At 54.8% G+C, this 8,762-nt stretch overlaps 1 protein-coding gene across 1 annotated transcript; it reads right to left on the reverse strand.

Annotated features, from left to right (window-relative positions):
• Positions 1-1,209: 1,209 nt before the first annotated feature.
• On the reverse strand, positions 1,210-3,972 carry CSF3 (colony stimulating factor 3). Its single transcript, XM_038546136.1, has 5 exons — positions 3,651-3,972; positions 3,384-3,538; positions 2,854-2,961; positions 2,567-2,713; positions 1,210-2,211 (listed from the first exon to the last, which is right to left on the reverse strand). Exons 1-5 carry the CDS (start codon positions 3,661-3,663, stop codon positions 2,047-2,049), a joined length of 588 nt encoding a protein of 195 aa, XP_038402064.1. The 5' UTR covers positions 3,664-3,972; the 3' UTR covers positions 1,210-2,046.
• Positions 3,973-8,762: the final 4,790 nt, after the last annotated feature.

Consider the following 8,762-nt stretch of genomic DNA (forward strand, 5'->3'; position numbering starts at 1 on the left):
GAGGAGGACTAGGGGCTGAGGGGCTGGATCTGTTTAACCCTTGCTCTTCTTGTACACACATCTCCCAAGTCCTGGTTTCTTCAGGAGCAAGTGGAGAAGGAGGGCTCTGAGCCATGCAGCTGGGGGTTCTGGCCCTGCTCAGCCAGCCCTTCCTTTCTGAGGACCCAGATTGGGAAGGGAAGTGGGAGGTGCCACGGGCAGCCCGGTGGCTCCGGGGTTTAGCGCTGCCTTCAGCCCGGGGCCTGATCCTGGAGACCCACGTCAGGTTCCCTGCGTGAAGCCTGCTTCTCCCTCTGCCTCCCTCTCTCTCGCTGTCTCATAAATAAATAAAATCTTAAAAAAAAAAAAAAAAAGGAAGTGGGAGGTGCCTGAAGAGCCAAGGGGAAGCCTCGAGACGGGGACCTGGGGACCAGCTGGCAGTCTGGACTTCACAGGTCTGGTGGAAGCACCGTGGGACCACAGGTGCATCCTCGGCTGGGGACACAGGAGTGCATCTGACCTGTGGTGTGAAGCAGCCCCTCCAATCTCTGCATCTCCCTCACATGCACCTGCCCAGCTGCCCTGTGAGCTCAGGCTCGGCAGCCCCTGAGGCTGAGAGCAGCAGGAAGATGGTGGCTGGCATGAGGTTGCTCCCTTGCCCATCAGAGGCAGAGCTTGAGGGAGAGGAGTGCAGGGCTCAGATCAGCTTGAGTTCTGACCCAAGTTGAAACCTTGATCTCAGATCCTAATCTCTAAACGGCACTTCTCATTCTACCTTTGTGGACACCTGTGAGCGTGGATGGGCTGGAGTTTATGGAAGATGACAAATATTAAATCCTCCCTTGCTCAGTGTCTGTGTCTGGACCATTAAGTTTCCCCTTTCCCCACCCCAACCCCACGTTCCCCTCTGCCTGTGTGGTGACCCATCTGCGTCCTGTCCTCCCACTAGGCTGTGTCTCTGTGAGGGCAGGAGCCATGCCTGCCTGGTCTGCTGCCACATCCCTAGCACTTAGCCTGGCACCTGCCCAGCGTCCCTACAAGAGAAATCCCTGCTAAAAGCATGAACGTTGATGAGCTAGAGGATGGCCTCCTGCACCCCCTCTTTCCCTCCCTCTTGGCTTCCACCACCATTCAACTCCCCGCCTCCCAGCCTCTGGCTGGGCACCAGCTGGACCCAAGAAGGAGGAAGGACATTTACTGGAGACAAACAAAATACTTTATTATCACCAAGTTTGGCTACAGTGAGAAGGTACGGGCAGAGGTGGAGGGTGAAGAGCTGCGTGTTCCTCTCACGTGTCACATAACCCCCCCATCTTTCCCTCCCCACTTCCAGTCCCCCTCAGTAGGGCCAACACACGACCCGCTGGCCAGCCCTTGAAGGGTCAGAATCCTGACCCTGGTGAGAGTGGGGCAGGTGTCAGGATCTTGTCATTGTTGCCATAGGGCATCGAGAAAGAGGAGAGAGTGATGCCGAGGCTCCCCATAACTGGAAGTCAAAATATTCCCGAAAACGTCTTAAAAACTAGATTCCCCAGCACATTCGTGGGACCCCAGGGTCAAGCCTCCCCACTTTGGCTGCCTCTGCCGGGTTTGATGCCTGTGGGGAAGGGGACGTGAGGAGAAGCGAGACAGCCCACCTGGCACGTGCAAGCCAAGTTGGTGAGGCCAGAGTGGGGGGGCACCCAGTAGGGGAACACTGCTGTTTAAATATTAAACAGGGTTGTTTTGTCTCCCACCTGGAAGACTTCCTGATGCTTCCATGGGCCTCAAGGTGGGTACCCTTGGGGTAAGGGGGTCACTGGGATTCTACCCAGTGCCCACCACAGAGCCAGGCCAGGGAGCAGTCACAGGAATCAATACTTGGTATTTACCTATCTACCTCCCCGTCCAGGGGACAGGAAGACAGGGGCTTTTCTCCCTGCAAAAGCAGGACAATGAAACTCAGAGACGGCAGGAAGGACCCAAGAGTGCAGGGCTCCTTTCTGTTTGTCCTCATCTTTAAATATTAGATTTAAATAAACATAAATATTAAATAAAGATAAATACACTGGCTGGGGAGGGTTTTGCTCAGGGTTTGGCAAAGTGGCGCAGAGCGCGATATGCCAGCTCCAGGAAGCTCTGCAGGTTGGAGGCCACCAGGACACCTCCTGCCCGGCGCTGGAAGGCCGAGGTGAAGGCTGGCATGGTGCCCTGGGTAGGTGGCACGGCGGGGGACATTCCTAGATCTTCCATCTGTGGGGGGAAAGATGAGATCTGCAATCAGGCCCTGCTGAGTGGGCATTTTTGAATAAGGAAATGCAAAGGGGTGACAGGCCATGGAAGGTGACACCACGCAGTTAATGGTGGAGTCAGGCCTTGAACCCAGGTCTGTTTCAGGGTCCAGTGACCTGGTTCCTGCCCTCATCCAGGGAGAGCGGGGAAGGGCCAGCAGCAAGAGGGGCCTGGGATGGAGTGGTAGCTCCCGACACACACCCTGGGAATGCTCTCACCCTGGCCCTAAAGAACCGGGATCCCAGGCTTGCAGCCTGATCTTTGGGGACCGGCTCCATCCAGGCCCCTAAGGCTTGCCACTTCCCATGAGGCTCACCTGCTGCCAGATGTTGATGGCAAAGTCGGTGGTGTCCAGCTGCAGTGTGTCCAAGGTGGGCGCTAACTCGGGGGATATCCCTGCCAGGGCCTGCAGGAGGCCCTGGTAGAGGAAGAGGCCGCTGTGGAGTTGACGCAGGCAGCCCATCTGGGGGATGGAGTAGAGGAGTCAGGACGTGCTGCCTGGGACGCTCCTCTCAGGGCCCCACATTGGAGCCTGGGGGTCCAGGGAGACTTCCAGACCATCCTTCCCTCTCCTTGTTGCCCTCCTCCCCTCCAGAAACTCACCAGCTGCAGGGCCTGGCTGGAGCAGCTGCTCAGGGGAGGCTGGGGGATGCCCAGAGCGTGCCCGAGCAGCACCAACTCCTCAGGATGGCACAGCTGGTGGGTGGCACACTGGGGACAGTAAGGATGCTGAGTGAGGGGCACCTGACAGGGCCACGGCTGCTCCTGTTTCCTAACCTTCCCCGTCTCTCCCAGGTCTTCCCCTCTCTCCCAGCCCTCCCAGGCCGCTGCCAGGCTGCTCAGCCCCATCCTGCCCTCCACAGCGATCCTGGCAGGCCGGCCCGCCAGCCAGCAGCTGCTCTGAGCCCTGTCCCTGAGCACTCTGTTCCCCGGTTCCTAGCCAGGCTTCCATGGCTCCACCTCTGAGTTTCTTCCCTTTCCCTTGGGTCTCTCCTCTCCCACGTCCCTCCCTGATCATATCTTCTCTCCATTCCCTTTCCCACCCTCAGCTCTTCCCCCCTGTGCCTGCCCTCAGCTGTCCGCTCTGGGTCCCCCTTCCCAGCCCCGAGGTCCCCTCCGGTGCTCTCCCTCACCAGAGTCTCCTGCAGCGCCGTGCCATCAGCCTGGACCTTCCTCATTTGCTCTAGGCACTTGAGCAGGAAGCTCTGGGGCAGGGGGCCGGTAGGGCCCAGGGGGGCGGCTTCTTGCACCATCCAGAGTGCGCTGTGCCACAGCAGCAGCTGCAGGGCTGAGAGCAGATGGGGTGGGGGGCTCAGGAGCCCTGCGGTCCACTGCAGGGCCCGGGGGCCCTCCCAGCCCTCTGCCACTCCAGCCTCCCTCCCTGGGGCCAGGACACTCACCGGTCAGCTTCATGGGGCTCTGGGCTGCAGGCTTAGCCGAAGGTCTGGGTGGGTCTGCAGGCTCTGGGCTCTGGCAGGGACGGGCTCCAGAGGGCCTTTATAGAGGAGCCCATGGAGGCCCGGGAGGAAATTACCTGGTGCCACGACCAGGGCTTAGTAATAATTTCCTAGGATTTATGCAAATTTGGTGTCAGGACAATGTAGGGGGGCACTGGGACAAAAAGCTGTTTGCGAAAGTTTTGTGAAATTGTGGAATCTCTGATCGTTCTTTGACGTCTGATCCCCCTCACACTCTTCCTCCCCTCAGCCCCGCCCAGGCCGAATTGCCCCAGGGTGTTTGATCTGAAGCACTGAACTAAGTGAGCTTGAGCCACAGATAAGAGCCAAGGAGCCTGGAGGCCAGTCAGGCCCACACTGCCCAGGCAGGCCAGGGACAGCCCCTTCCTCCCTCCCTCCCTCCCTCCCTCCCTCTTTCCCTCCCTCCCTCTCTCCCTCCCTCCCTCCCTCCCCTGCCTGATCTGCGGGAGTAGCCCCCTGGCGCTACCCCCCTTGGGATCCCCGAGCTACCTGTTCCCTAGACTCTAGAGTCTAGAGTTGGAGGGAAGAAGCTAGTTGCCCCCCTTTCTACCCCTCAAACTCCCAAGAGGCTGCTTTCCTGAGTCCCCCTCCTGAGAGGCCAGGGGCCTGAGATGGGGCCGTTGGGATCTAGCCTCCTGTCTCCACCCCATACTTTGATGGGCACCATCCCAGGTCCCTATCTTGAACTGGTTAGCTGGGAACCCCCCACTCCCCCCCATGACTCATTCCTCCAAGCCCCCGGAATCCTGGCAGAAACCAAAGGAAACCGGATGTCTGTCCCAAATGAAGCAAGACCCTTGAGGTTCTGGGGCTCTGGGTTCACCTGACCTTGCCCTTCCTCCTCCTCCTGCGCTCCCCCTCCCTCCAGTGGTGTCCCAGCACTTGGGAGCTGGGGGAAGGTCCCTGACGTGGCTTCCCGGTCACTGCCTGCCAGAGTGTGCGCTGCCCTGAGGCGGAGAACGGCTGGGGGGCAGAGAGAAGAAATTGCCCTAGCCCCAAACCCCAGAACCGCGCCAGTCTCTGATTCGGTTCTAAACCCCATGAACTGGGCCGGAGAGGGAAGGGCCTAGCCTAAGGTCAAGGAGAGCCGATTCCGACTCAGGGTTGCAGCCTGGGCCTCAGATCAGACTTGAAGGTTTCCCACGGCCACGGGCCGGCCTAGCTGGCTGCCCTGCCACGCCCAAGGCTGTCACTTTCTGTCTCAATTTACCCCAGCACCAGCCAAGGAAGGACACCTTTTGATGAGGAGTGGGTGTGTCTGTCTGGGTGAGGGCATCTCTGGGGCGGGGGTGCCCCCTGGTGGCCACAGCTGGCAGGGCCTTCACCTGTTGACTCGCATCCTGCCTCTAGTCCCCTGTCCTCCCAGGGCCTCAGGGTGCTCCCCACTTCCACCTCCCGCTGGGTAGCTGGTCACCATGCGCTGATTGGGGCCAGCTCTGTGCCCAGCTCTGCGGCAGCAGAGGGGTGGGTTTGGAACTGGGGGGCAGGAAATTCACTTCCACAAACGTGTCCCTTCATCCTCCCCCAAAGAACCTCCAGAGGACTCATCTGACTCCACAAGGCCCCTAACCTTGTGCTGAGCCCTCTCCACACAAGGAGAGCAGTATGCCTTTCTTTTTTTTTTAATATTTATTTATTTTTTATGATAGACATAGAGAGAGAGGCAGAGACACAGGAGGAGGGAGAAGCAGGCTCCATGCCAGGAGCCTGATGCGGGACTCGATCCCGGGACTCCAGGATCGGGCCCTGGGCCAAAGGCAGGTGCTAAACCACTGAGCCACCCAGGGATCCCCAGGTATGCCTTTCAATAAGCCTATGAGAAAGATACTAGAACCATTTCCCCTTTTACAGAAGAGTAATCTAACCTCAAAGAGGTTAAGTAACTTGGCCAAGTGGCAGAATCAAGGTCTGCTCTGTGCCACAGTCTTAAATTCTTTTGTTTTAAGATTTATTTATTTTATTTTAGAAGTGGGGGAGGAGGGGCAGAGGGGGAGGGCGAGAGAATCCCAAGCAGGCTCCCCATGAGCACAGAGCCAACACGGGGCCTGATTCCACCACCCTGAGATCAGGACCTGAGCTGCACTCAAGAGTTGGATGCTCAACCGACCGAGCCACCCAAGAGCTCCTTAACCATCGGATCTCTTAACCAGTGTTTGGCCTTCCTCACCAGTGGCTGGGCAGCCCCAGGCCCAGACTCTTATCTTCACCTATAGTCCAAGTGTGTAGGATGTTTGATTGAGAGAACACGTTAATTCTAACGACGGGGGCCAGAAGGGTGAAAGGACTCAAGATCCCACTTGAAGAAAGCAGGCTGTGTTGACCAGGGGAAGGGAAGGAGGGGGTTTGTTGCCGGGTCTCCAGGGCTGGAAGTGGCCCAGGGAGTGGAAGCCACAGCCGGCGAGTTTTCAGCTCCACAGAGGGAAAGAGCTTTCCAATGATCAGAAGTGTTAGAAGATGGAGTGGGCAGCATCCAGGGGAAAGTGAACTGCTCATCCCGGGAAGTGTTCTGACATCCATTCCATAGGGAGAAAATCCAAATGTTGGCTGACACTTATTTGACACCTCTTGTACATCAAGCACCTTCCATTACACTCTTGTCATTTCATCCTACAAACCTAGTAAAAGGATGTGGGTTACTCCCACTATAGACAAGGGACAGCCTCAGAGAAGCGAAGGGTCTTGCCCAGATCACAGAACGAGTCATGGCAGAGCAGACAGGATGTGACACCAGGCTTCTCCAGCTCGCATCCTCCCCATTACACTACCTTCCTGTTCAGATAGCTGTATTGGAGAATGGCTCAATCCAGACTTAAGCCTTACCCGAGGGACAATAAAGGCCAAGTAGAGAGCCAGGGCTTGTTAGAAGCCATGATGCACTGGCAAAGGCACTGGCTCCAGAGACCCCTACTGGTCATCCCGCCGTCCAGCCTCCTAAAGGCTTTCCCAGGTGTTTCTCAAAGGCCAGAACCGGTGGCGACTTCCCCTCACGCTTCCTGTTTTCATCTGGTCCTGGACTTGGAGCCTCTTTCTAAGGCCTCTGGAGTGACTCATTTGTTGCAGACTTGGCCTGTGAGCCAAGATCTGTACACCTCGAGCTAAGAATGGGTTTCACATTTTTAAATGGTTGGGGGAAAAAATCAAAAGAATATTTCATAACATGTAAACATCCTATGAAATTCAAACCCCAGGGTTGTTAAATAATTTTGTTTATATATTGTTTATAGCCGCTTTCAAGAAGTGCAGCACTGAAATGAAGAGTTGTGACAGACCATATGGCTCAGAAACCTAAAAAAATGTGCGATCCGGCCCTTTAAGAGGTTTGCACACCATGTACACAGTCCCCTGTAGCAGGAGACTCCCGGAGCTGTCCTCAGTGGCATCCTATGTCCGAGCAAACCAACGCGCCCCAGTCGGGGAAGGGCTAAATAAATCGTGGTCCATTCATACCACATGCGCCTCCCCCACCAAGTCGTCACAGGATGAAAACTCCTTGAGGAATTTGCGGTTTCGCAGTGCCTAGGACAGTGCTGAGCCTGGTCTCACCACCACTAATCTCAAAACCAAGACTGAGTGGAGAGCAAGTTACATTCATGTGATATATCATTTAAAAGTGCAAGACACTACTTTAATGTAACAAAATGTATTAAAGCATAAACTGGAAAGCTGCCCAACTGAATTCATCAGAGTGGCTGCCTCTAGAAGGTAGGCAAGGGTCTGGGAAAGGAACAAGAGCGGCTTCCTCAACAGTTTGTCTTGGTTGAGGAAACTTGCATGATAACCAGTGTCACCATTTATTAAACTGGGGGGGAAAGCACATGGATATTTGTTATTCTTCCTGCTTCTCTATTTTTTTAATAGTAGTTTTCTATTTTTTTAATAAAGATTTTATTTATTTATTCATGAAAGGCACAGAGAGAGGCATAGACACAGGCAGGGGGAGAAGCAGGCTCCATGCAGGGAGCCCGACGTGGGATTCGATTCCGGGACCCGGGATCGTGCCCTGAGCCAAAGGCAGACACCAGGTGCCCTTCTGTAGTTCTCTAATTAAAACACCACCACCACCCAGAAAGTGGAGAACACGGTGAGCTCTCCAAGCATAAAAAGGGCAATAAGCTTCTCTGGGAAGAGAAAACCAAGCTCACGGGAATGAATTACAAGAAACTTCCAGACAGCAAGCAGACAGAAAAAGAGTCCATAGACTCAAGGTGGGTGAGAACCAGGGAATCACAGCAAGTCATGAAACCCTTCAAAAAAAAAAAGTCATAAAACAAAACAAACAATTGCACCATCCAGAGTGCGCTGGACCAGGGTGACACACTCTCTGGACCATCTGTTACCAACCAGGAGAGGGTCTGAGGGACTAAGGGCTTGGTGCTGGGATTTATAACCTTGGGGGTTCAGTTGGTAGAGCACGTGACACTTGATCTTGGGGTTGTAGGTTCATGCCCTACATTAGAAAGAGAGATCACTTAAAAATTGTTTTTTCTTAGAGTGCATGAGTGACCACAGGGGAGGGGGCTGGGAGGGGAAGAGGAAGAAGGCAAGAATCTTAAGCAGGCTCCACGTCCAGTGCAGAGCCCGATGCAGGGCTTGATCTCACAACCGAGATCATGACCTGAGCCAAAACCAATAATTGGTGGCTTAACCGACTAAGCCAGCCAGTTGCCCCCAAAATAACTTTTTTTTTGAAGGGTTTCATTATATGGCAGGGGGCAATTTTTTCTTTTAAAGGAAGTGGCCAATGCCAGATCACTGTGACCATGGCTGGGATGGGAGGAGGAACAAAAGCAAGGCTAGTCTAAAACATGCCTTTAATGGAAATTAGGGTTATTGGGGGATGAAAATCTTCAGTTGTGATGGAGAGAGTGTACCTCCTCTAACAAACAAGACTTCATTGAACCCAGTGTGCCACGCACTGGGCAAAGCCCAGGGAGGATACAAATGCCTCATGCTCTCTAAGAACCTACAAACTAGTTAGGAAGGTTAAGACTTTCACACCATCTCCTATAAGTATCTGATCTCAAGTGAGTGTTC

This window comes from Canis lupus, chromosome 9 (assembly GCF_011100685.1).
Source record: "Canis lupus familiaris isolate Mischka breed German Shepherd chromosome 9, alternate assembly UU_Cfam_GSD_1.0, whole genome shotgun sequence".
Taxonomy (NCBI): Eukaryota; Metazoa; Chordata; class Mammalia; order Carnivora; family Canidae; genus Canis; species Canis lupus.

Bases quoted from the DNA above. Each gene is read 5' to 3' on its own strand.
- CSF3 (XM_038546136.1), bottom strand. The intron at 2,962-3,383 runs GTGAGGGAGAGC...TACTGTCCCCAG, and splicing joins CGGCGCTGCAGGAGACTCTG to TGTGCCACCCACCAGCTGTG. The intron at 2,212-2,566 runs GTGAGCCTCATG...TTCCCCCCACAG, and splicing joins CCATCAACATCTGGCAGCAG to ATGGAAGATCTAGGAATGTC.